This window comes from Mesoplodon bidens, assembly GCF_964165515.1.
Source record: "Mesoplodon bidens genome assembly, chromosome: 2".
NCBI classification, from domain to species: Eukaryota; Metazoa; Chordata; class Mammalia; order Artiodactyla; family Ziphiidae; genus Mesoplodon; species Mesoplodon bidens.
The window spans coordinates 186,570,970-186,597,110 of record NC_138177.1 but is presented as its reverse complement, the minus strand read 5'-3'; the positions used below and the strand labels follow the sequence as shown (position 1 = coordinate 186,597,110).

Here is a 26,141-nt window from a genome sequence, read left to right as displayed (position 1 = left end):
ACAAAAGTACACAAGCTTTCCAAATGCTGGCCTGTGGATGGAGCTAGAGAGTTGCTGTGACCCAGGACCTCACTTCTCTTACCCATTTCTTCTTTATCCAGCGAAGCCAGCCCGGAGTTCTATTGGTTGTATGGTTTGTGGCTGGTCTGTAGAGACCTTGATGATGGCCAGTGAGGGACATCTTTGGTTTTTCTCTTGATTTGGGGAAACGAAACAAACAAACTCCAGACAGAATTATCTTAGAATTTTTTTCCCCTATATTTCTTCAGGCTTAAGATTAAGACTGTTTTCAATCTAGTGGAGAAACTCCGTATAATACTGGGAACTCAACAAATTCCATCAGGGAAAGAACGCAGGGGCAACTTAGATATTGGCCCAAGAAGCAAACTCGGCTAACTTTGGACACTGGGTTCTAGAGCAACGCTGGCCTCTGTCCATCCTTGTCTCCCTCTGCCCCAGGCGGTCCAGCCTGCACCTTGGTCCCTGAAGCAGGCACGTGGCCTCTGAGGGTTTCCAAGGAGAAACCTCACCAGGCAGTGACTGGAGCCAGGACCCCTGGGCCTTGAGGAGCTCTCCTTCCGCGAGGGCGCCCTCTGTGGGGCCTCGGGGGCTCTGCCGTCCCATACTTCTGGGGTTGCAGAGCTCTGTCCCTTCCCTTGGGAGCCACTTTACCTATAACCACGGACCGCTGAGTTTTGCTGTGACGCCGAAGAGGAGGCTCTTCATTCTACTGACGGTTGCGGGAGATTGGCCGGGGCCGCGCTTCCGCTCTTCCATCATCTCCGTAGCACTGACTGTATGCGCTAGCACCGAGACCCACTAAGCACTGGGCCGGCTTGCCCCGCGCCGGACACGCCCGGCCCGTGCTCCGCTGTCCGAGGGGGCCGCTCAGCCCGCGGCGCCGGCGCCTGCTCTCGGGCCCGGTCCCCGGACCCACGACCCCGCGCGCGCCCCGGGCGGGGTCCTCCCCCGCCTATCGGCCGCCTCCCACACTCTTCCTCTCGTAGCCTCTCCCTCGGTCGGGACGTCAAGTGGCCTCGGCTCCAGCACTGGCCTCTCTGCGGCCCCGGGGGCCGGAACTCTGTGGGCGCCCATAGCAACGGGGTCAGTGTCGTTGCCACGCGGAAATGACGAACCCAAGGGCGCGCACGCGCCCAGACCCTCAATTTCGTCCCTGACTAACCCCGGTCACCTGGCACCTCGCCCCGCCCCCTGACGGCCTACCCGCCCCCCCACCGAGCCAGCTCCTGCAATCGCTACAACGGTGCCGTGACGTCACGGTCCTCGCAGCCAATCCGAGGGCCGCGCGGGGGGACGTGGACCTCACGCGCATCCGTCGCCCGGGAGGAAGGGCCGCCGCCGCGCCTGCGCAGTCTCTGCCGCCGGCTCGCGGCGCGTGGACCGTTCTCTACGCCGCACGCGTCCACACGGCTCCGGGTTCCGGCGGCGGCGGCGCGTGGAGCTCGCGAGCCATGTCGTGGCTCTTCGGCATCAAGGGCCCCAAGGGCGAAGGCGCGGGGTCGCCACTTCCCCTGCCGCCCGTGCAGCCCGGGGCCGAGGGCGGCGGGGACCGCGGCGCGGGGGACCGGCCTGCGCCCAAGGACAAATGGAGCAACTTCGACCCGACGGGCCTGGAGCGCGCGGCCAAGGCGGCACGCGAGCTGGAGCACTCGCGTGAGTGCGGGAGGTGGGCGCGGACAGGGCGGCCGGGCGGCGGGCTCGGGGGCACGGTGGCCCTTAGTGGTCTGAGGGATCGAGCGGCGAGTGGCCGTCGGGGGGAAACCCGTCTCCAGCGGTAAGCCCGCCGGAGCCACCCTGCGTGCAGGGAGGTTCGGGATCCCCTGACCCTCTGGCATCTTCCCAGTTGCCACGCGTCCTTCAAGTGGGGAAACCGGTGCCTAGGGGACTCAGAGGGTACAGGCAGCAGCTGGCAGGGCTGCACCCTGGTCTGCAGTTACCGCCTCTTGCCGTCTGCACGTGGAACGGCCAAGGGTGGCCAGGTCGGGGATCCGTCCGTGGTGGTTGCTCGGCAGTTTTCCGCTTAAGAAGGGAGACGTGTTTGACGGTTGTTGGTCTTAAGAGAAGTAAAGCAGGTTTGCATTTATCATTGGAGAAGGTTAGCGTTCAGGTAGGCAAGGTCTATAAAACAGCCCTGGGCCAGTTGATGACCTTCCTGACCCAGGCCCTCAAGACATCAGCGGTGAGTGTACCTTCACTAAGCCCATGGGTTTTTCTCACAACCTTATTTTTTCCTGTGGCTTTAACGGTTTGTGTCAAGATCAAGATTAAGAGTCTGGAATATTAGCACATGCTGAGTAGATAACAGCTGAAAGAATACAGTGGCTCTTAAACTTTTAAGCAGAGGTTCTCTATTCTCAAAGAAGGCTTTATAGAGCAGTCTTGATGTGAGCAGAGCTGAGCACAATCTTCCTGTCTGGGGAGGGGGTGGCCTGGCACTTTGTGGCTCAGTCCTCGCCTTCCCGCTGGGGCCACGAGAACGTCCTGGGCAAAGGTCTCCAGCCTTTCTGGTTCTCAGATCCTGGGAGGGACATTCAAAACATGTGGCTATTTGGGCCTGGGCCCAGAACAGCCTGTTTCCTTAGGCCTAGCTGGAACACTCCCTTCCTCAGAGTGGGTGTTAAGTATATTAGATGTATTAGGTTTGCAAGATAATTTCAGTCATCCCGTGATGATTGAAGAGAGGCTTGCGGAGGAGCTTGAGAGACAGTGGTTGGGCTTCAAGAAACCTCAGATGACGACAGACTTCTGACACGAGACCTAATTTCTTAGGTTTGTTGAGGGGTGTTGGCCCATTCACCGTGCCCAGAATTTCAAAGTTTGCCTCCTTTTGGAATGTGAAGGCTGACTCCTGGCCTCTGAAACCCACACAGTTGTACAGGCCGGTGTGAATAGCCCTGGGTGTGTCTGAGGGTAGCAGCGACTTGCCGTCCGCTCCTGCCTGTGAATTGCTCCCAGGTCTCTTGCACCGGCTGCCCCAGAGCTCTTGCCCCAGGACATTCTCCACCTGGGTCCCCAGAGCCTTGGCCTCTGCGCCCCCATTTCCCCACCAAGCAGCACCTCCTGCAGAGTCCCCAGCTACCACCACCTAGAGGCATGGTCCACCCCACTGGCCTCCACATGCGGTGACACTGTCTCAAGTGTGGACCTACTTCATTTTCCTTCCTGCCATCCTTCCTGGCTTTTCTGCTGGCCAATGGGGGAGGTTTCACCCTGGGCTGCCGCCCCTTCTGTCCCCAAACCCTTCTTCCCAGGGTGCCTCAGCCCCTTCTGTCCTTAGCCCCTCTGCAGGCCTGTCTTCTGGAGATGCTCCCAGTTCACAGCCGGAGTGCCTGCCCTGGTTGGCGTGTACCCGCGCTTGTTCACCTCACTGCTCTCTCCACGCAAACCAGAGATGTCCCCGGCTGCTTCTTACAGCCTGACCACCGTCTGTGTCCTTCGGGGCCCAGCCTGATGCTACCCGGTTCCTCAGGTTTCCCAGGCCCTCCTTGGACGCCAGAGCAGCACATTTGGCCTTGAGCTGTGTGCTCCATGCGCGTACAGGGTGCCTGCCTGTGGTGGATGCCGTTAATGTGGCGGCTCGCACATCTCTCAGTGCAGGACGACTTCTAGGTGACAGTCATCATTGTCAGCACTGAGGTCGTAGCTTGTGATTAGGGGGGCTCGTGGGTGCCTGCGCTGAGCGATTTACGTGCTTTCTCCACCTCACTCCACGGGTCGGGGGAGGGAGCGCCCTGCTCCATTGGCAGGCAAGTGCTCGGAGCCGTCAGCCTACCTGCCAAAGGTCACGGCGTGAGTAAGCAGGCCAGCTGCAGGTCCTCCCCAAACTCTGAAGCCAAACCACGGGCCCCAGCCTACCTCAGCCCTAGAGCTTCCACCACAGGCCTAACACGTGCTTGGAGCCGGCGAGCCCCAGGGGTTACACTGTAGTCAGTGACGCAGGTGCTGCAGCTTTGGGTCCTGGGGTCTGCAGCTTACCTTGAAGGCCTCAAAAAATAGGAGAGACTGTGGTGGGGGGCTAGAAGGGTGGACGTGTGGGCAGCAGCCTGGGAGCGCGATAGTATCAGGGAGGTGGGCTCGTGGGGTCCCAACCTTCTCTCCATGCTTTTATGTGTTAGAAAGCTTTTGTAGTGAAGCGTGGCGCACAGGAGAACCGTGTCATCACGTATCTGTTAAAGAGGCCCGACGTGCAGGCTTTTTTAGCGAGGAGAGCAGCGGACACCCACGTATTTCCACATGTGAATTCCCCTGAGGAAGAGAATACACCTGGAAGATGTCAGTCACACACACACGTGTTTCTAACATGTGGCCTGTGAAGAGCTGTCAGCCTGCGTGCATCGGCTTCTTTCTGGGTTTTGGTGTTTTGTTTTTTTTTTTTTAAACATTTATTTATTTGGCTGCACCAGGTCTTAGTTGCGGCATGCGAACTTGTAGTTGTGACATGTGGGCTCTAGTTCCCGGACCAGGGATCGAACCCGGGCCCCCTGCACTGGGAGCGCGGGGTCTTAGCCACTGGACCACCGGGGAAGTCCCTTCTTTCTGGTTTAATCCTCGTTTGCCCCTTACTCACGTTCTCGCCTGCCTGTGCTCGCCTGTCTGTGAATCAGTAACAGGTATCAGAGGCTCAGAAAAAATGTTTGCACTGGAAAAATAAAGGACATTCTAGCCACAGGCTTGCTTTTTGTTTAATGGGGAAACGACCACCATGTTGACCCTCCTGCTGTCAACAGGCGGGCGGGGGACAGCCTCTCTGATGGAACCCTTTGGAGTGTGACAGTCCCCTGGGGGCAGACCTCGCACACACGCTTTCCGCTGAGGATGGAGCGTACACAGGTGGCCCTTGGAGGGGTGGCTGAGCAGGTCCGACCAGGGTGGCCACGCGTGCGCTCAGGTCGAGGTGGGCTGTGGTGTCCCCGAGCAGCCCCAGGCACTCGTGAACACTCGCCCGGTGTCCTGATGCCCACACACCTGCCCCCGCTGCAGGACACGCCAAGGAGGCGCTGAGTCTGGCACAGATGCAGGAGCAGACGCTTCAGCTGGAACATCAGGCCAAGCTGAAGGTGAGTGTGGGTGTGGTGCTGGCAGAGGTGGGCTGCAGCCCCGAGGCGGAGGGGCCCCCGGACAGACAGAACATGGGCGGTGGGTGCAGCACCTCCCTCTAGGATTTGAGGGAAGCGGGGATCAAAGACAGGTGTGTGGCCTGAGTTTTGCACAGAACTATCTGGAAGGGCAGATGCGGGTGAGCAGTCTGGTCTCTCCGAGGGGGGACTCCTGCCGTCACTCTGAGCACGTAGTGAGCGAGTGTAGGAAAGGCACAGGCTCTACCCTCCACCACGGGCTGTTGTGAAGCGAATCAGAAGGCGAGCACGTGGCATGAGCCCAGCGGAAACGGTGTAGGGGGCTGGGGGAGTGACAGGCGCCCCAGGAGACCGTCTGGCTGCTTTGGGGCCTGGCCCTGTCCGTTTTCCTGGCTTCTCTCTGCCTGTGGGTCTGGGTCCTCCCGGGCCTAGGTGAGGCTACAGCTGAGTGCCCACAGGCCTGTGGGGTGCAGACCAGGCTCCATCCCTGCCCGGGGGCTGCACAGCCTGTCCGGCTCCTTTGGGGCCCACGCAGGGGAAGGGCGTCGGGGCGGGAGGCCTGTCCGGGCCCTGGGCTCAGGGCGGCTGGTGTGTGGCGCAGGAGTACGAGGCCGCCGTGGAGCAGCTGAAGGGCGAGCAGGTCCGTGTGCAGGCCGAGGAGCGGAGGAAGACCCTGAGTGAGGAGACCCGGCAGCACCAGGCTGTGAGGAGGCGGGGCCGGGGAAGCGGGGCTGGGGAGGCGGGCGCTCCTCATGCCCCGCGCCCGCGGAGTCCCACCCTGGACCTTGGCTTCTGTGCCTGGGCCGTGTCCACACCGCCCTTTCCCTCCCTAGAGGGCCCAGTACCAGGACAAGCTGTCCCGGCAGCGCTACGAGGACCAGCTGAAGCAGCAGGTGAGCCCTGCCCGGCTGCCTGTCTTCCCCGAGGGCGTGGACGTCCCTTGGGGTGGGTGGGGGCCAGAGTCTGGGGTCCGCCCGGCAGTAACCACTGAGTTGGAGGGGTGGGCATCTACCCGCGCCGCCCCGAGGGTCTCCCGGGTGGGACCCTGACTGACAGGTCTGCGGGGGGCATTCAAACGTCGAGCCTGTTGTGGGCATTTTAGCTTTTAAATTAAACAGTCCAGCAAAAAGCTTGTTTTGTGAGGACAGCTGTGGGTCAGGGCTGCTCTGGGGCCGAGCTAGGCTGGGGGCGCGGCTCCTGCATCAGGCCGTGCAGCCTGCAGGCCTCAAGGTGACCGTCCCCTGGGGTCGGAGCCCCTGGGGCGATGGGGACATCTCTGAGGCCGGAGCAGCTAACCTGTTGGTGTGATGCTGACCGTTTCCTAATCTTGAAGCCCTTCCCTTCCCCCTGTGCCTCCTATTCAGCAACTTCTCAACGAGGAGAACTTACGAAAGCAGGAGGAGTCCGTGCAGAAGCAGGAGGCCCTGCGGCGAGGTAGGGGCCCAGGGCCACGGGCCTTGCTTTAGGTCCTTTGCTTCCCAAGCAGCATGAAGCAGCGGGCGTGCTGAGACCCTTGGGAGAGCGGGGTCGGGGGTACCCTGGGCTTGCTCTTCATCCCCAGCCCTGGGTCGGGGGGCCGTGGGCCGCAGGCTGAGCGCTGTTGCCCACTCTCCCTGGGCAGCCACCGTGGAGCGGGAGATGGAGCTTCGACACAAGAACGAGATGCTACGGGTGGAGGCTGAGGCGCGCGCCCGGGCCAAGGCTGAGCGCGACAATGCTGACATCGCCCGCGAGCAGATCCGCCTGAAGGCTGCTGAGCACCGCCAGACCATCCTGGAGTCCATCAGGTGAGGACGTGCCCAGCGGGCATGCTCTTGCCCCTTCCCCTGAGCAGGCACCCCGCTACTCCCCTGGCCGGTCCTTTTGCGGTGACTTTTGGGACTGACCTTGGAGCCTGGGCTAGGCGCACGGGCACAGCCCGATTCCTTCCCGGTCATGCCACTGCTTCCCCTGCAGGACGGCTGGCACCGTGTTTGGTGAAGGATTCCACGCCTTTGTGACAGACTGGGACAAAGTGACAGCCACGGTAAGCAACGCTGCCATTTTCCTTGTGGTCTGTGTCACGTGTCGGGGCGTCTGCTGGCCATGAGAGGCGCCTGGCGCTCTGAGCGTTCACAGACCTACGGCTGAGGCGGTCGCTTCTCTCGCACCCCCCACTGCCACTGGAAAGCCACAAGTGACGCAGCCTTTGGGTTTGGGGCGCTCGGAACAGCTCAGTGTTGGCCCTGGTGGGGCTGGGAGAAGGGTGTGGGGGGGGTGCCGGGCGTCCGTTTCATCTCCGCACCAGTGCCTGAGGCCCTTTGGAAAGGTACTGGTGGGGCCCAGCTGAGACACAGGGAGCTGGTGGGGGAGCCCCTCTCCTCTGCCGGGGATGGGGTGGGCGCCACCTACCTCCTCTGCCCTGTTCCAGGTGGCTGGGCTGACGCTGCTGGCCGTTGGCATCTATTCCGCCAAGAACGCCACGTCGACCATAGGGCGATACGTGGAAACCCGGCTGGGGAAGCCGTCCCTGGTGCGGGAGACCTCTCGAATCACGGTGCTGGAGCTGCTGAGGCACCCCGTGCAGGTAACCGCGGGCCTCCTGGGTCCGGGTGGCCTTACAGCCGAATCGCACACGTGGCCCCTCCCCCTTTTACCCAAATGCTGCCCCGTCCTCCTGCTCGCCGACGGGCATGTGGCTTTGTCTTCTTGATGCTGTCCCTCTGGCCCCGTGGCGTCAGCCCTGTGGGGACCCGCACACCGGTCCGCTCCGTCCCTCCGTGGGTCTCTACGCCTGACCGTCCCCCTGGGTGGACTGGAGGTTGTATACAAACTTCTGGGGCTCCAGCAAGCCATCTTCCCATAAGAGAAGTTGCTGGAAGCAGCCCGGTGTCGGCTGCCTTCCTCGAGGGGAGCCAGGCTTCCTGCCTGACAGGGGTGCTGTGCACCCACGGGCCGCGCTGTGGGCCGTCGCTAGCGGTCAGTGTTGCCGACAGTCTCCCCTGCCGGCCTTCTCCAGGAAAGCTGGTAACGCGTGTTCTGGGGTGGCTGCACCGTGGGCGCCGCCGTTGACCCTGATACCCCCCGCGCCCCGCAGGTCAGCAGGCGGCTCCTCAGTAAGCCTCAGGACGCGTTGGAGGGCGTCGTCCTCAGCGTAAGTGGGGCTGCCTGTCCCTGGGACCTTCCTGCCCGGGCGGGGCTGCTCGACCTTCCTGGAGTCCGGTGTGCTGGCTGAGCCCCAGCTGGGGAGAGGCGGCCTCTCGCGCAGACCCAGGCGCTCAGGAGGGATGGACTCAGCAGCAGAGCGTCCCCAAACCTCCGTGTCCCCTGGCAGCCCAGCCTGGAGGCTCGCGTGCGGGACATCGCCATTGCCACAAGGAATACCAAGAAGAACAGGAGCGTGTACCGGAATATCCTGATGTACGGACCACCTGGCACTGGCAAGACACTGTTTGCCAAGGTGAGGGCACAGTCGCCGGGGGCTGCGGAGTCTCACCAGGGAGAGGTGCCGTGGGCAGGGGACACATGGGAGGCGGCCGCTGCCCAGCTCTTCCAGGCAGGGCGTCTCCCTACACGCGGTCTGGCTCCCAGCGACCGGGGAGGTGGGGTGGAGGGCAGATGGTGTTAAAGTGCCTTTCCCACCCAGAAACTCGCGCTGCACTCAGGCATGGACTACGCCATCATGACGGGTGGGGACGTGGCCCCCATGGGGCGGGACGGCGTGACCGCCATGCACAAGGTCTTCGACTGGGCCAACACCAGCCGGCAAGGGTGAGCCGGGTGCCTCCTGGGTGGCCCTGGGGCTCCTGCTGGGAAGGGGGGTGGTGACTTCCCCCACAGCCTGTCCCCAAGGTCCAGGAGCCTCTTGGTCCCAGAGACTTTATTTTTTGCTGCGTTAGGTCTTCATTGCTGCGCGCGGGCTTTCTCTAGTTGCGGCGAGTGGGGGCTACTCTTCGTTGTGGTGCGCGGGCTTCTCACTGCGGTGGCTTCTCTTGTTGAGGAGCGCGGGTTCTAAGCGCATGGGCTTCAGTAGTTGTGGCATGCAGGCTCAGTAGTTGTGGTGCATGGGCTCAGTAGTTGTGGCTCGTGGGCTGTAGGGTGCAGGCTCGGTAGTTGTGGCACACGGGCTCAGTAGTTGTAGCTCATGGGCTCTAGAGCACAGGCTCAGTATTTGTGGTGCGTGGGCTTAGTTGCTCTGCAGCATGTGGGATCTTCCCAGACCAGGGCTCGAACCCATGTCCCCTGCATTGGCAGGCGGATTCTTTTTTTTCTTTTTTCCTTTTTCTTTAAATCTTATTTATTTACCTATTTATTTTTGGTTGCATTGGGTTAGGGTTAGGGTTAGGGTTGCTGCTTGTGGGCTTTCTCTAGTTGCAGCGAGCAGGGGCTACTCTCCGTTGCGGTGCACGGGCTTCTCATTGCGGTGGCTTCTCGTTGCGGAGCACAGGCTCTAGGTGCGTGGGCTGCAGTAGTTGTAGCACGTGGGCTCAGTAGTTGTGGCTCATGGGCTCTAGAGTGCAGGCTCACTAGTTGTGGCTCACGGGCTTAGTTGCTCCGCGGCATGTGGGATCTTCCTGGACCAGGGCCTGAACCCGTGTCCCCTGCATTGGCAGGCGGATTCTTAACTACCGTGCCACCAGGGAGGCCCAGTCCCAGAGACTTTAAAACGTTTAACACAAGGGGTCACCAGCCTGTTTTTAGTTACTTTCTCGTGACACTGGCACTTGACACACCCCCGTCTGCGGCCAAGGTCTGGGTCCCGGTGGGGGCAGCGTGAGGTTTGGGGTTCCCGTGGGGCCGCGCCCTGCCTGCCTCCCTCACGTGGCCCTGCCCTTGCAGCCTCCTGCTCTTCGTGGATGAAGCAGATGCCTTTCTCAGGAAGCGAGCGACTGTGAGTGTCCGGAGGCCGCCCTCTGGCCGGGGGAGCAGGCAGGGCGGGCGGGGAGCTGGCAGGGCGGGCGGCCTGGGCCGCGGCGTCTGCACTTCCTAGGAAGGTCACCGGGAACCTGCTCCTCAGCTGCGCTTTCTTCGTCCATTTAGTTTGAAAAGTGGAAGTTTAGCGTCTTTGGAGTCAAGCTTCAGCCTTCAAATTTAGATTCATTGTGTCGTGGATGAGCGGGGGCTGCGCCTTTCCGCGGAGCCTTTCCTTAGCGCCCCTGTGGCTGCCTATAGAACTCCGGCGTGCGGACCTGACACTGCACTTTTCTCTGCGCAGGAGAAGATCAGCGAGGACCTCAGGGCCACCCTGAACGCGTTCCTGCACCGGACGGGCCAGCACAGCAGCAAGTGAGCAGAGCCCTGGTGCGGGGCCGTGGTTCTGCCTCAGCTCACGCGGCTGCCACGGGGCGGCCGACCGAGCAGGCTCACGCCTGACCCACGTGGCCGGACGCACTGGGATGGCCGCTGGGGCGCCGTGGGGCGTCTGTGGAGCCGCGGAGACAATGTGCTGGGGTCTCTGAGGCAGCGCCGAGGGGCACAGGCGCGTCCACAGGCCACTGCCCTGGGCTCAGGCCCTGGGCGTTTCCGGCTGCCCATGAGATGCGTTGTCAGGGACTCACCCCACAGCCAGGGGCCCCAGGTCGCAGGTTGCCCTAGGATTGGGCTGGCCCTTCTGAGCCCCCTAACCTTGCTTCTCCATGTGGGTGAGGCCTTTCCAGCCTCCTGCCCGCTGGTGGCACCTAGCCCTGCCGGTCAGCCACGTGGCTGCCACGCCAGACCCACGAGCCTTGCCCACTGCAGCTGCTGCCGGCGGAGACCCTACCCCCACTGAGACCCCCAGGGACGTGTCGAGTTCCTGCTGAGTTGGCACCTCTGCTTAGCTGAACCCCAGGCTTCAAGACCCCAGCACTTGGTGTGGGAGGGGCAGGGGTCTGTCTCAGACCTGGGTCCCTGGGTCCCCGTCCCTCCTGCACACAGGGAGGCTTCCATGGCTGGGCCACCCACCAGTCAGGGAGAAGCATGAGCTGGGGCGAGACGGGGAGGGACGGGAGGCAGAGGGCAGCACCGGTGCGGCGGGGTCTCGCGTGTTAAGAGGCCGCGCGGCGGGTTCGGCCGGCCCGCAGCCCTGAGCTCTCGCCGTGTGCCGGCTGCAGGTTCATGCTGGTCCTGGCCACCAACCAGCCCGAGCAGCTTGACTGGGCCGTCAGTGACCGCATCGGCGAGATGGTTGGCTTCGACCTGCCGCGGCGAGAGGAGCGGGAGCGCCTGGTGAGAATGTATTTTGACAAGTATGTTCTTAAACCAGCCACAGAAGGAAAGCAGTAAGTGTCCCCGCCGCCACGGCCGCTCCCTGCCCGTCCCCCTGCCCCTGGGTTTCACGTGTGGGGTCACGACCGCCCATCACGGGAGGCGCTGCCCCGTCCTGCCTTTGAGACGCTCAGATCCAGGCCGCAGTCAGGCCCTGGCAGTGACGGGCTGTGACGGCCCATTTCTGGCCTTGCTGAGCCCCCCTCCGGGGCCCCTCCCCGGCACACAGCGGGGCCCACCAGGTTGGGGGTGCCCTCCCTGCTCGTCCAGGCCCTCTCTCACTGTTGTCGGGAGCGCTCCAGATAAGCCAGCGCTGGTCTATTTGTAACCCTCTCCGGGGACCAGATCTCAGCCCCACCGACCTGGTTCCCGCCTGGCGCTGCCGAGCCGTCTTCTGTTCTGCAGCGGGCTTTGCCTGCCCCTGCCTCCCGTCTGTCAGCTGCCCCCAGGCTCTCTTATCTGGGTCTCTTTTCCCTTTTGCCCCTGGCTGGCCCCAGCCCCCCGCCTCCAGCTCTCCATGGCGCATCCTAGCCCAGCTGCAGCCTGGACACTGCACGCAGCCTGAGGTTCTGAGGACGTTTTGAGTCTGAGCAGGCTCTCTTGGGCCTTCAGCCAGGCCTGACTGGGCCTGGGATCCACCTGCAGGGGCGGGATTAGGAGTTCGGCTGCTGTCTGAGTGCTGGGCGGGGTCCCTGCCCCCAGGCAGGCGGTGGAGCTGGGAACAGGCCCCCGGAGCTCCTCCGTTCTCACACAGAGGCCCCACGGCCGCCCCTGAGCCCAGCATGTGCCCCGCCCGGGCCCTGTCTTGGGCTCCACGCGGAAGGGACATATGCCCAGCAGGGTAGGAAGGTGGAACGGCCAGTCCTGGCCCCAGCAGTGGACGTTGGGCAGGGGGTAGCTCATTAAAGTGAGGGGGTCGGACGTGTCCCGCCTGGGGTTTCCCAGCACAGGCTCCTGCTCTCCATCTCTGTGGGAGCCTGGGTCCCTCACAGGCCTCTGCTCTGGCCCGGCTCCTGCGGGCGCCCAGGCATCACTTGGGAACTCTTTACCAGGCGCTTGAAGCTGGCCCAGTTTGACTACGGGAAGAAGTGCTCAGAGATCGCACAGCTGACGGAGGGCATGTCGGGCCGGGAGATCTCCCAGCTTGCTGTGGCATGGCAGGTGAGCTGGGGATGCGCCCCGCAGGCCAGAGCCCGACCGAGCCAGGGACCCTCAGAGTTGTTGAAAGGTGACTGGGCTGGCACCTGCACCTCCCCCCCACCAGGGTGTTTCTGAGTGATTTTCTGCACAGACGTGACATGATGCCCTCCCTTCCCGCCACCACCCTCCTCTGCCCCCTGCAGCAGGGAGGATGGGCCAGGGCCGTCCGTGGCTTGGCATATTATGGTCCTTCCCATTGTCATTCTGGCCCAGGTCAGACGTGGCCCTCTCAAATCAGCAGCATGGCCGGTGGTCATCAAGCTCAGTGTCTTAGGAACCTGGGCTTTGTCCCAAGCTGGGGCCCAGGACAGTTGGCACAGCAAACTGCAGACGGGTGGAGGGTCCGGGGGACACAGCCTGGGCCAGGGATGGAGCATCTGTGAGCTGTCAGTGGGCTCATCCGAGGGCTCAGGACGTGAGGAGCCAGGAGGCCACTGAGCTGACGACGAGGCAGGCGTCGCCTTCCCGGCCCCAAGAGGGAGACCGCTGCCTTCAGGACTGTCTGCAGGGGCGTGAATGCCTCAGGTGTTCTGGCTTTTTGGATGGGTTTGCTGAGTCCTGAGGGCCTGAGGACAGCTGGACCACGGGAGGTGATTCCATCTTCACCCTGTGGCTCAGGGCCAGAGTGGCCTTTGTCATTCCCAATACCCAGGCTTTCATCTGAAACATCCCAGCAGTGGTTCCACGGGTGCCCAGGGCAGGGAAGCCCATTGACCCCCCCAGGAGCCTTGGGTGCAGCCATTCAGAACAAGTTTCCCCGTGGTCCTTGCCAGGTGGAGGGTGCTGAGTGGCTCATGTCTGTGGCCACGTGACAACCTGGCCACTGTCAACTTAGCACGAATGCTAAGTAGGCATCTGCTGGGATTTGAACGTCCTTGCCCAGATACACAGGGGGGCTGTATTAGTCAGAATGAGCCATGTCATGCTGCTGTAACAGACAGCCCCGGATTGCAAACTCTGTCCTCGGGTGAGTCACGGTGCCCTGCTCCAGGCTGGCCTCACTCAGGAGCCAGGCCTCATGAGGTTGGCTGTGTCCACGACCAACCAAGTGGCAAACGGGGTGTCTTAGCCTGGGCGGTTGTGACAAGATGCCACAGCCAGGCGCTTGAACAGACATTCATCTCATGGTTCTGGAGGCTGGAGGTCCCAAATCAGGATGCCAGTGAGGGGGGTTCCGATGTGGGTCCGCTTCCTGGCTGCCAGCCAGCCGCCTTCTTGCTGTGTGCTCGTGCAGAGCCCTTGGGGGTATCTTCGTACAAGGACGCCAGTCCTGTAGAATCAGGGCCCCACCCTTAGGACCTCACCCAACCTGAATCGCTTCCTTAGAAGCCCCATCTCCACGTGCAGCCACACTGGGGGTTAGGGCTTCAGCGTGAACTCGGGAGTGACAAATGCTCAGTTCCAGTGGCACCCAGTCCCAGTGGTGGGAAGCGCCCTGGCGCACCTCCCAGGGGACAGGCCTGTGTGTGCCTGTGTGTGGGGAGCTGAGGGTAGTGGACCCTGCACGCGCATGGGACGGTGAGCGTCTGCGCGTGGAGGCCCAGAGCCCGTGGGTGCTCTCTCTGTGTGTCCAGTCCCTGGGCAGCTGGGCCCTGGGCATGTCTGCTCGTCCCCACCCCCACCCCCTGCGAGAGAGGGCCAAAATGCCTTGGGGGTCCCACCGCCTGGGACAGGACGTGTCAGTATGTCCCCTTGGAGTTTCTCCCCTGTGGCCCCAGGTGCACGGGGCTGGGCTGCTGTGGTGGCTCCTGCCCACCCTCCTCCCTCCGGGCTGAGCAGCCGGGGACCCATGCACCTGCTCCCTGAAGCCCACCTGCTGGTGTCGCATGGAACCCACTGCAGCTGCCACCCCCGTGCGATGGTTTTGTCAGTGCAAGTCCGTGCTTCGTACCCTGCAGCTACCTATCATGGGGACCTACTGTTTTTTTTTTTTTAACATAAAACTCATTATTTTAACCTTTTTTTTTTTTTGCGGTACTCGGGCCTCTCACTGTTGTGGCCTCTCCCGTTGCGGAGCACAGGCTCCGGACGCGCAGGCTCAGCGGCCATGGCTCACAGGCCCAGCCGCTCCGCGGCATGTGGGATCTTCCCGGACCGGGGCACGAACCCGTGTCCCCTGCATCGGCAGGCGGACTCTCAACCACTGCGCCACCAGGGAAGCCCTGTTTTAACCATTTTTAAATGCACAGCTCTGGCATTGAGCACATTCACATTGTTGTGCAACCATCATCACCATCATCTCCAGAGCTTTCTCTTCTTCCTGAACTGAAACCCTGTCCCCGTTAGACACTCACCCCCTCCCCCAGCCCTGGCCCCCATCCTCCTGCTTCCTGTCTCTGAGTGTGATTCCTCCAGGGACCTGATGAGGGCTCATACAGGATTTGTCCTTTTGTAACTGGCTTATTCACTGAGCATAGTGTCCTTGGGGTTCATGTGTGTTGGAGCAGGTGTCAGTCTTTCCTTGTTGGGCTGCCTGATACCCCAGAGTGCGGTGGATGCCCCTTGCACACCCATCCAGCTGTGGATGGGCACAGGCTGTTCCCACCCCTTGGCTGGTGTGAATAGTGCTGCTGTGAATGGGTTTAGCCTTCTTTCAGTTTTGTGGGACACATTCTCACAAGTGGAATGGCTGGTCACACGGTAATCCTGCGTTTGCTTTTTGAGGAACCTCCGGACTGTCTTCCGCAGCAGTGGTGCACCTGCGTCCCAGGTTCCCCATGTCCTCGCTGACACTGGTTTCTGTTTTTTGATGGCGGCCACGGGTGTGAGGTGGTGTCTCGCTGTGCTGTGGATTCGCGTTCCCTGATGGTCAGTGATGCTGAGCGTCTTGTCATGTGGCTGTTGGCCATGTGTGTGTCTTCCTTCGAGAAAGGTCTGTTCGAGTCCTTTGACCTTTTTTGAACTGGGTTGTTTGAGGTTTTCTTGTTGAATTGTAGGGGTTTTTTATGTATTCTGGATATTAACCTTGTATCAGATAGTAGTTTGCAAACATTTTCCCCTTTTCTGCGGGTTGCCTTTTTTACTCTGTTGATAGTGTCCTTTGAAGCACAAAAGTTTTTATTTAATTTTGATGAAGTCCAATTTTTATCTAATCTTTTCTTTTGTCACCTGCTTTTATTGTCAGCCAAAAAGTCATTGCTAAATCCAGTGTCTGGAAGCTTCTCCCCTCTGTCTTTGTCTACAAGGTTTATAGTTTGGGGTCTTATGTTTAGATCGCTGATCCATTTAGAGTTGATTTTTGTATATAGGGTACAACTTTGTTCTTCTGTATGTGAATATCCAGTTTTCCCAGCACCATTTGTTGAAAAGACTGTTGTTTCCATTCAGTGATCCCAGCATCCTTGTTGGAGGTCACTTGACCATATGTGAGGGTTTATTTCTGGGCTTTTTGTTCTGTTCCACTGGCCTGTGTCTGTCTTAGTGCCAGTACCACACTGTCTTGATCACTGTAGCTTTGTAGTAGATTTAAAAATTGGGATATGTGAGACTTCCAACATATTCTTATTGAAGATTGTTTTGGCTGCTTGGGGCCCCTTGAGATTGCATATGAATTTTGGGGTGGATTTTTTTTTTTTCTGCAAAAAATATCATTGAAATTTTGATAGGGATTGCATTGAATCTGTAGATTGTGTTGGGTAGTACTGACGTCATAACAACATTGTCTTCCAGTACATGAACGCAGATATTTTTCTATGTTTTCATGTCCTTAATTCTAGCAGCATTTTCTAGTTTTCAGTGTACAAGGCTTTCACCTTCTTAGGTAAGGTAATTCCTAAGTACTTTATTCTTTTCGATGGTGTTGTAAATAGAATTGTTTTCTTAATTACTTTTCCAATTATTCAGTGTTACTGTGTAGAGACACAAATGGTTTTGTGCGTTAATTTTGTGTCCAGCAACTTTGCTGAATTTATTACTTAGGGTTTACTATATATAGTAAGATCATATCACCTGCAGACAGTTAATTTTACTTCTTCCTTAACAGTCTGGATGTCTTTTCTTTCTTTTTTTTTTTTTTTTTTTTGCCTGATTGATCTGTCTACAATTTCTAGTTCTCTGTTGACTAGAAGTGGTGAAAATGGGCATCCTTGCCTTGATCCTGATCTCAGAGGAAAAGCTTTCGGTCTTTCACCATTGAGATGATGTTTGCTGATGTTTTCTTATATGGCTTTTATCAGGATGAGGAAATTTCCTCGTATTCCTAGTCTATTGTTTGTTTGTTTGGCTGCGCTGCACGACTTGCGGGATCTTAGTTCCCTGACCAGGGATCATACCCGGGCCCTCGGCAGTGGAAGTGTGGAGTCCTAAGCCCTGGACTGCCAGGAAATTCCCCCTTGTTTATTGTTTTCATCAAGAAACGGTGTTGAATTTTGCCAAATGTTTTTCTGTATTAATTGAGACGATCAAGTGGTTTTTGTCCTTCATTCTGTTAATTACTTACCTAGGTTGATTTTTCCCTAGGTGAACCATCCTTGCACTCCAGGAAAAATATCCCACTTGGTTGCGGTGTATAATCCTTTCAATATACTACCAAGTTTGGTTGTTAGTATTTCGTTGAGGGTTTTGCATCAGTTTTCACAGAGGGTCTGGGTCTGTGTGGTGTTTTGTCTGGTTTTAGTATCAGGGTGATGCTGACCTCAGAGTGAGTTAGGAAGTGTTCCTTCCTCTCCAGTGTTTGGAAGAGTTTGAGAAGGATGGGCGTTAGTTCTCCTTTAAGCTTTTTTCAGTGAATTTTTTTGTTTTTGAATAATTCCAGGTTCACAGAAAAGTCACCAGGCTAGCACACAGCTCCCTCCACACTGTGGCCGTCTCACCACATGCCTCGGTTCCACCTCAGACGTGGTCTCTCCCAGAACCCACCCAAATGCCCATGACACTCAGTCCTCCTGTCTCGGGCTTCTCTGGGCTGTAACAGTTCTCAGACGTCCCTTGTTCCTGACGACCCCGGCAGTTTTGAGGAGTGCTGTAGGACGGCCCTCGTTGGGTCTGTCTGATAGCTTTCTCATGAGTGGACTGGGATTGGGGGGGTTTGGAAGAGACCAGAGGTGAGGGCCCCTTCTGGTCACATCGTATCAGGGGGCACCAGACATCCACACGACATCACAGGGATGTTGGCCTGGATCCCCTGGTTACCGTGGTGCCCACCTGGCTTCTCCGTGGTAAAGTCGCCACACACCCTCTACCTGCCCCTCCCCACCAGGGACCCCCTCTGGCTGCCACCCCACCTCAGCTGCTTTGCAGAACTCGGGCTCCTCACGGGAAGCCTCAGGGACGGCCCCTCCCTCCACAGCTTCAGCCAGGCGCTGAGGACAGCCGTGTCCCATGGATGGGGCCAGCCTGGGGGAGCAAAGTGACTGGTCATCTCGGATGGTGGGAACTTGCTCCCTGTGTCCTGCGTGGGCTGAGGCTCCTAGGGACCTAAAGAGAAACAGTGGGACTGGCTTGGGCTCCCTGCTCGGTGGACATCTGACACATGTCAGAGCCACAGGCTGGGTGACGGGAAGCAGATGGGGCACTGGGTCACCCAGGAGGCATGCAGCCTGGCCAGAGGTGACCTGCCTTGGCAGCTGAAGTGCTGTGGACCACACTGGGGCCCGATGAGCCGAACTTTGGTTACCCTGCCCACTTGCACGGCCGGGGAGCCTGGGCGTTGCGGGTGCAGAGTGCCGCCGGCAGCCTGGACTGCCGCAGCCCGCGGTTCTGGAAGAACCATCTGCAGACGGTGGGGCCCCGGGCGCTCTGCGTGGAGGGCGGTTTGGCTCCGGGGGCCCTGCCTCTCCTCGGTGTCTGCGTGGCCTGTGGAGGTTCTGTTGGCTGCTCCCTGGCCCTGTGCGCGGCCCTGCTGTCCACGGAGGCAGGGCCCTCTGCTCTGCGGTTGGGGGCTGGGCTGCTCCCTGACAGCGGGCCTCTGGGTTTCTCTTCTTCGAAAGTCACTGAGAAAACCAGTGGAGCAGGCAACTCGGGCGCCAGCCGGGGACGCGGGCAGGGCCCCAGGGGTTGCAGGGGTGGCGGCCGCTCTGGGCTGCAGGGTCGCCTGTGAGCACGTGTGTGCTGCCGCATGTCGGCGTGCGCCTTCTGCTGAGCGGCCAGGCCCCTCCTGCAGCTGAGCGCAGGCCCGGGAGAGCAGCCCACGCTGTGCCCCCACCTGGCCCTGCCCCAGAGGAGTTGGGTTCTGGAGGGCGTCTCCACGGTGGGTGGCAAGTGTAGCAAGGATGGGGCTGGCCAGACTGCCTTGTCCCTGGGTCAGGCCCTGGCCTACACGGGTGAGTGGTGACTGGTGGGCCCTGAGGAGCCTCAGGCTGAGGCCCTTCCCCCACGCGGGCAGCCCCTCTGCTGCCCTGCCGCAGTGCTCTCTTTCCCTGCCAGGCCATGGCATATGCCTCTGAGGATGGGGTCCTCACTGAGGCCATGATGGACGCCCGGGTCCAGGATGCCATCCAGCAGCACAAGCAGAAGATGCAGTGGCTGAAGGCAGAGGGGAGCCGGCTCCTGCTCCCAAGTTCACAGGCCGAGTGAGCCGGGCCTGGACACCTGCAGCACGCTGACCAGGTGGCGTCGCCAAGAAGAAACACCCAGGTGCCCCGGCTCCCAGCGGACGTGGTGACACCACACAGCCGCCCCCGTCCCGGCGTGTGTAATCTTCCTCTGGTCAGGCCCAGGGCGGCAGGGCAGCATTAAAGGCCTCTGCTCAGGACCAGCTGCGCCGTGCAGCCTTGAGGTGGAGTTGGTTCCCCTGACCCCCCAGCCGCCCCCAGGACACTTCTGGGAGACGTGTCCCTCCAAGCCCGGCCCAGACGGGGAGCAGGCACTGTCCGCCATGCCCGGGGTAGCGGCCAAGCTGGCAGCACAGCTTCCCAGGCAGATGCTGCTGCAGCTGTGACCAGCAGTAGGGGGCCCGGCCAAGGGAAGGGACCTGACCTTGCCCAGTCCCTCCCAGGGCCAGAACCGAGCCCACGATGAGCAGGGCTGGCCTCCGTGCAGCCCGGCGTGCCCGCCGCCGTCCTTGGGAGGGCAGTGCCCTTGAGGTCTGTGAAGCCGGGTGCCGAGCACCAGCCCACCGGCCCGCGATGGCCCAGGGTGTGCGGAGCGGGGGTGCTGCCCGGCCCGCGGAAGCCGAAGCTCTCCTGGGTTGGAATTGGGGGTCTTTTTATCCAGAATCTAATAAAAACTGACAGATACGTCTCAGTGTCTGTTTCATGGCTGATGTGCGGATCCCTGGGTCAGAGGTGAAAAGAAGAGGCGGAGGCGGAGGCTGGAGCTTTCTGGAGAATTTACTGACCAGCAGGGGTGGGAGTCACAGTGAGGCGCCCGACCGGGGCTGCCGCCGCGGGGCTCAGGAGCCTTATTGCTGGGCCCGGGCCTCCCCCGGACCCCTGCCCGCGCCCCCACTGCGGGCCGCGGACGCACACGCCTCATGCACGTGCTCCCGTGTGCAGACGTGGGCGCACCCAGCTCCCGGCCGTGCTCCCCTCCGGCAGAACTGGCTCCGGCTCCGGAAACCAGACGGACGGACGGAGAGACAGACGCGGGCGCACAGGAAGTCGCCGGTTTCCAGCGGCGGACGTGGTCCTGGGCTGGGCGGGCAGTACCACCCGCGACCCCGGTGCCCCCGGCCCGGCCCCACCCCGACCCCCTTTATAAAACGACGAGGAGACAGCACCTTCCGCCGGACGCGCCCGACGGCCGCGGGCGCCCTGGCCCGGGCCGGCCGTCCAGTCCCGTGAGCGTGGGCGCGGTGGCCGGCGGCCCCGCGAGTCCTGCGCGCGGCTCAGAGGTGCCGCGGGCTCGGGTGACCGTTGTGGTAGAGTTTCTGCTTCACGTGCACCATGTTCCCGGCCGCCTCCTCGAACGGCCTGTGCGGCCGCCGGCCCAGCTCCCGCAGGCTGCACAGCTTGGGCAGCCAGGTCCACGAGCCGTCTGCGGGGCGGGGGGCGCGGTCAGGGCGGGGGCTGGTGGGCGGGGCCGGGAGTGGGCATGGCGTGGGCGTGGGCGGGCGGGGCGTGGGGAGGGCGTGGGCCCGGCGCGGACGAGGCTGTCCCCGGGTCCCCCGCGCCGCGCACTCACCGTAGCGCCGGCCGGCCCTCCAGGCGCGCACGGCGCAGTGCAGGACGCCGTCCATCCACACCAGGAACCAGCTGATGCAGAAGCCCAGCAGCAGCCCCAGCATGAGGTCGATCTCCTGCTTGGTGACGTTGTCTGTCACGAAGTAGTTCTCGGAGGCGTCCACCACAGACTGGTCCCCGTCGTACGGGATCACGTAGTGGACGTGGTGCCTGGGGGCGGCAGGGCGGGCTGGCACCTGTCCCGCGGGGCGGGCGGGGACCCCGCAGCAAGCTGCACCCGTTCACCTGCGGGGGTCTTTGAAGCGGACCTTGTGGGGTGCTGAGGTCGGGAGGGGCCAGCGCACTCGCCCGGGACCCAGGTCACCAGGTGGGAGGCTGCCCGCAGGATGGGAGTGTGCGAGGTCATAGGTCAGCGTGAAGTCCAGTGGCTGGCCTCCACGCATCACCCTCCTCCCTCCTCTGCCCAGCCCGGGGCTCAGAGGCAACCCTGACACGGTGACAGGAGCACAGCGCAGGTGGAGAAGGCGTTCCGGGGCGAGGGCCCAGGCCGGGTGCCCCCGCCCAGTGACGGGGTCACAGCCCGCCTGTGGGCCTGTGCCCAGAGGCCCCCACTGGCTCCTGGGGCACTGCCCCTCTGGCCTCTCCCTCCCACCCTGCAGTCACTCCGCCCTTTCCTCAGCTTCCCCTCCAAGGAAAGCCGCGTGGATGAGCCCTGCCTTGGGCCTCTGGTCTTCCTTTTGCCCCTCTGTCCCTTGCAGGAACCTCCCGTGCCCCAGTTCCCTGTGCTTGAGGCCCGGGGGCACCCCCTTAACCGTGCCCCACACCAATCCCGGCTCCTGGGACGGACCCTGGACCACGGTCCGTCCCCTGCATCCCAGCACCCACCAAGGCCTGGGTCGTTCCCCTCAGCCTCCCCTCCCTTGACAATCCAGGCGGAGGCCACACTGAACCCTCCCCACAAGGGCCCCTCTAGCCTCAGGCCTGCCTGGATCCTCTCTTCCTCCAGGAAGCCCTTTGGGCCCCAGGATCCCGGGTGGGGTGGCCCTGCCCAGAGACCAGTACCCAGGGCAACAGACTCTGGGCTCCATGACCCCCACCCCCGACAGGAGGGCTGGGAGAAGGAGCTGCTGGCCCTGGGTGCCCGAGGCGTGTGGGGTCCGTGCACCCTGAGCCCCCAGTCACCCCGGGGCCCCTCCTTCCCCAAAGTGCAGGAGCCACCTTGGGGTGCGCCTGCCTGGCTCCCCTCCTACCAAGCCCCTCAGCTGGCTTCTCCAACTCTCCACCCCCAGCACGTCCCCGCAGCCCCCCACGTCTGCTCTGAGCTCCAGCTGCCTGCGTGGCGTCTCCACGTGGGATCTACAGACACCTCAAATTTGCACCTAAAAATAGCTCCTCCCTCCCCAACCCGCTTCTCCCCATCTTCCCTCGGTTACATGTCAACACCTCTGCCTGGTCTCCAGCTGAGATGGGTCCCCGTCCCCCCCTCGCAAATGGACATGAGCCACCCCCCGCCCCCCAGGGACCTCCTCACAAACGGAAACCCCCCAGGACATCCCTGACCCCAGGCCCCTGTTGCCCGTCCATCACCGACATCCCTGTGCCAGCGGGGGCCGCACAGTGCCCTCCACCCCGTGAAGACAGCAGCGGGCAGGCCCCGTCTCACCCCCCTCCCGCTCCCCTGGGGACTCCTGGAGCCCATCCCGCTCAGCTTGTCCAGAGTAGGTGGGGCCTCAGCCACCACAGCCCCTTGAGCAGGGGCCACGACACCCGGGTTAGTTGGAGAGGACTGCCTGACACATGGCGGCGGCCGGAGCTCATGTGGTCACAGTTCGCCAATGGCCCTTATCAATCATCAATAAGAGATGGAGAACCATTGATGCCTGCCCGGAACGCGTAGCAGCAGAGGACGCCCTTTGTCACCCGGTAGCAGCCCCGTCACCCTGGCCAGGCCTCCCAGCAGTGGATAACACTGAGCATCGCCGCCATCTCCTGCCCTCCTGCCTTCTGGACCCCGACAGGGAGGGTCTTCCTCGGGGCCACGACTTCCTACCCCTGGACAGGGCAGGAAACTTGAAGATGGAGTCACCAAGGAAGCCAGAAACGCCCCTGCAAGTAGGACAAGGCCAGGGCCCCAACCGCCCCGGGGGTGGAGGGTGGGTGGGACCTCCAGGGGGTCAAAGGTCATGACCTGTGCCCCCATCGCTGTCCTAGCATCTGCCGCTCTTCCCCTGCTCCTTGCCCTCCTCCTTCCTCCAAGTCAGGCAGGCCCCGGGGTGGGGGGGCAGGTGGGGGCTCAGGTCACCCACGTGCACACGTATTTCCGTGATGTGTACATACATGTGTCCTGCCTGGGCCACGCATGTTGCATGTGTCTACCTGAGGTCGGACGCATGTTGTGTATACACGCCGGCCACATGCACAGGACATGGCGTGTATACCATGGACTCGGCCCATGAGCTCCACATGTGTGCATGTGCACGCTCGCCCGGGCACGAGCATGGTGCGTGTCACATGGAGATGCACATGCACTGGGCTTTGCGCACAGCCATCCTCTCTGTAGGCACCGTGGCATATGCACGGGTGTGCACCCACAGACACAGCCTGCTGGCACGCACGCTTCACAGCATTTACACACGTGTCCTCTGTATAAAATTCTCCGTATTGGCACGTAGAAGGCACACAAATGTGTGTGCGCCTTCTCTGCAAACGGGGTGTACACACAAGTAGAGTCCATTGTGGCAACGTGTGTACATGGTTTGTACACAGAGGCCTGATATGCCAGACTATACCCTGCAGACATTCACTGTGCCCACAGGGCGCACACGGGTGCTGTATATTGTGTTACACACATGTACTGCGCATACACATGCATGTTGTCAATATGCAAGAATACTTTGTACACAGAATTTACACATCCTGTATGTAGTGATGTGTACAAAGCACACATACATGGACACATACACACACGGAAACACTCTACGCCTACAGCAGGCGTGGCTCTCGTGTTGTCTGTGTCTAAGCTGTGCACTCAGGCCTCGCTGTGGCTTGCACTCCGTGGGCACTTGTTTTACACAATCCACATGTACTCTGGACACTACATATGACCCATACACATACCTGGAGCAAATACACTCTGAAAACACACCCTGTCTGCCCAGAAGGGCCTCGATGTGAGGTCCTAGGCACATATGTGCAGGTCACACTGCAACAGCCCCGCACGGAAAATGGGCCTTACTAATGCTTAGGGAGCTGAAGCCTGGGCCGGTGGCGGGCACACCTCCGGTCTCCGGGAGGGTCTCAGGACCCCCGCTTACACCCCGAGTCTGGGTCGGCCCAGGAAGCGTGGAGCTGACCTCCTGCCGTTCCTTGGCCTCGGGCCGTGTGCACCAGGCAGGAACACAGGGATCTCCGCGAGGGTGCGGCCACCCAGCCAGCACTCTGGATGATTCTTGGCCGGCACACGTGAGGGCCGTTTCCACGCCCATCTCCATCTGCCCTGCTGCCCACGTTCTGCTTCGACACCCGGTCTGCACACACAGGCACGTAGCATGCTTAGTGAGGCATGAAACTGTCCTGTCTCTCACACACCCCTTGCCCAGTACGTGTGCACACGTCCCTGGAGCAGCAGTACAGGGCAGGGTCAGGAGCACAAGTTCCCTGCCGGCTGCATGGCCCTGGGCAAGTCTGTCTGCTCAGCCTCTGTCCGCTGTCTCGGGGCCCCAGCGTGCATGGGGCTGAGGGGCTGCTGCGTGTGCGCACATGTATATGCACAGACGGTACACACATGCGCGTCTCATGAGAAGATGTTTATTTCGTACATGGACGTACAAACATGCATGGCCAGGAAGACTCCATCACTACATGTGCACAGAATGGGGGGGGGGTCACAAAGTGGGTGTAGGGGCCTGGGCTCTCCCCTCTCTCTGTGTGACCTTGAGCAGACTCCACCCCCCGCCTCAGTTCCTCCCGTGGACAGCGAGGGGGTTGGGCCAGATGCCCCTCAAGGTAGGCCCTGCCCACCTTGACCTTCTGCTCTTCCCCCTAGCTGGCTCCCAGGAAATTTCATGGACACAGCTCAGGGCCCAGGGAGGAGGATGGCGTCCTCTGTGGGCACAGCCGTGCGCAGGATCCCTCCCGGGGCGCCAGGCTGGGCTGCTGCTCTCCTGGCCTCCACGCCCCGGGCCAGGAGGCCCTGGACCCGTTCCGCCCATCGCCCGCGGGCCCTTTCTCTAAAGGCAGTTTGGGAGGGGGTCCTATTGCCTCGGGGCATGCTCCCCACTCCCGGAGCACCTCTGTGCCGCGGAGGCTGGCCGGTCCTGCCCCCACCCGGCCCGGCGCCAGCCTCAGCGGCCCCCACCGGCCTGGCCCAGCTGGGCCTTGCAGCCCGGCCTGCATGGGGCTCGCTGGAGCCCCAGTGGGCCCCACCTCCACCCCACATGTGTGATCACGCGTGTGCCCCTCTGGGCGCAGACTCACCGGCCACAGTTGCAGTGGCAGACGCGGTCCTCGCCCCGCAGGTGCGGGAGGATGTAGTTGTGGAATCGGTCCAGCAGCGCGTTCATGTCCATCAAGCACGCGATGGCCTGGAAGAGCCCATGACCGGTCAGCGCCGCGGAGCGAGAGGCTGGGCCGGCGCCCCCAGGCGGGGGCCGACGCGCTGGGGATGGGGGAGCGCAGGCCGCGCGGGCCGGTAAACAAGGCGCGGGAGGGGGAGGCGGCGCGCGGGCGCGGAGGCGGGAGCGGGTGCGGGAGCGGGCGCGCGGGAAGCCCCTCCGCTCACCATCACGATCGACGCCCCCAGAATCATGAAGATCATGGTGTTGGCGCTCATGGACATCGGGCGGGGCCGGGCCGGGCCGGAGCGCCGCCCCCCGGCCCCGGCGCCCCCCCGGCCCCGGCCCGATGCTGAGCCCCCGCCGCCTCTGTAGAGGTCAGCCCGCCGCGCACCCACCGCCGCCGGCCGGGGAGGAGGCGCGGGGCCGGCGCGGGGCAGGGGACGCGGCGCTCCCGGGGTCCTCGGCCGCCCGGCCCGCGCGCTCGCCGCGCCCGCCGCGCTCCGCTCCGCCCTCGGCTCTGCCTCCCGCTCTGCGCGCGGCGCGGCTCCGGCCCCCTCCCCCCGCGGCCTCCCCCGCGCCCGCCTCCCGGGAGGGACCTCGCCGCCCGCGGCCGCTCGCCCCCGCGACGCCGGCCGGACCCCTCCCCGGGGGCCGCAGGGCCCGCTCGCCCCCATCTGGCCAGTGCCGGCCCTGGCTGCCTGCCCAGCGCCCCTGGACCACGGGCCGCGTCCCGTCCCGACCCGCCGGGGCGATCCCGGAGAGGCCCCGGGCTTCCTTCCGCTCTCCTCCTCCCCACTTCTCAGCTGGAGGCCCCTCCTCCCCGCCCGCCCGGGGTCGCCGGGTGAGGGGCTGCGGGCAGACTGGTCAGCACCCAGCCTCCTCCGGCAAGAGGCTGCCTTTAGCGGAGGGGCTGCAGGGTCGCTGCCAGGGAGGTCACTCCGGAGCCATGGCCACATGGCGCAAGGATGGGGCCCAACAAAGGCTAAAGGATCCCCTACTGCAGG

General features: G+C 62.0%; 2 protein-coding genes across 2 annotated transcripts; one reads left to right on the top strand and one right to left on the bottom strand.

Annotated features, from left to right (window-relative positions):
* Nucleotides 1-1,388: 1,388 nt before the first annotated feature.
* On the top strand, nt 1,389-19,696 carry LOC308605414 (ATPase family AAA domain-containing protein 3). The gene is made up of 16 exons (XM_081215408.1): nt 1,389-1,674; nt 5,002-5,078; nt 5,698-5,799; nt 5,930-5,989; nt 6,461-6,530; nt 6,718-6,883; nt 7,053-7,122; nt 7,507-7,662; nt 8,173-8,229; nt 8,410-8,535; nt 8,722-8,846; nt 9,915-9,966; nt 10,291-10,361; nt 11,168-11,335; nt 12,374-12,482; nt 18,885-19,696. Exons 1-16 carry the CDS (start codon nt 1,473-1,475, stop codon nt 19,032-19,034), a joined length of 1,761 nt encoding a protein of 586 aa, XP_081071534.1. The 5' UTR covers nt 1,389-1,472; the 3' UTR covers nt 19,035-19,696.
* Nucleotides 19,697-20,161: 465 nt separating this feature from the next.
* Nucleotides 20,162-25,600, bottom strand: TMEM240 (transmembrane protein 240). The gene is made up of 4 exons (XM_081224971.1): nt 25,362-25,600; nt 25,058-25,164; nt 20,583-20,791; nt 20,162-20,435 (listed from the first exon to the last, which is right to left on the bottom strand). The coding sequence occupies exons 1-4, from the start codon at nt 25,416-25,418 to the stop codon at nt 20,287-20,289; spliced, it is 522 nt and encodes a 173-aa protein (XP_081081097.1). The 5' UTR covers nt 25,419-25,600; the 3' UTR covers nt 20,162-20,286.
* Nucleotides 25,601-26,141: the final 541 nt, after the last annotated feature.

Bases quoted from the DNA above. Each gene is read 5' to 3' on its own strand.
- LOC308605414 (XM_081215408.1), top strand. From the start codon at position 1,473: ATGTCGTGGCTCTTCGGCATCAAGGGCCCCAAGGGCGAAGGCGCGGGG. The intron at 5,990-6,460 runs GTGAGCCCTGCC...CCTCCTATTCAG, and splicing joins AGGACCAGCTGAAGCAGCAG to CAACTTCTCAACGAGGAGAA. The intron at 8,847-9,914 runs GTGAGCCGGGTG...CTGCCCTTGCAG, and splicing joins GCCAACACCAGCCGGCAAGG to CCTCCTGCTCTTCGTGGATG.
- TMEM240 (XM_081224971.1), bottom strand. From the start codon at position 25,418: ATGTCCATGAGCGCCAACACCATGATCTTCATGATTCTGGGGGCGTCG. The intron at 25,165-25,361 runs GTGAGCGGAGGG...GGGCTCTTCCAG, and splicing joins TGGGGGCGTCGATCGTGATG to GCCATCGCGTGCTTGATGGA. The intron at 20,792-25,057 runs GTGAGTCTGCGC...TGCCGCCCCCAG, and splicing joins TGCCACTGCAACTGTGGCCG to GCACCACGTCCACTACGTGA.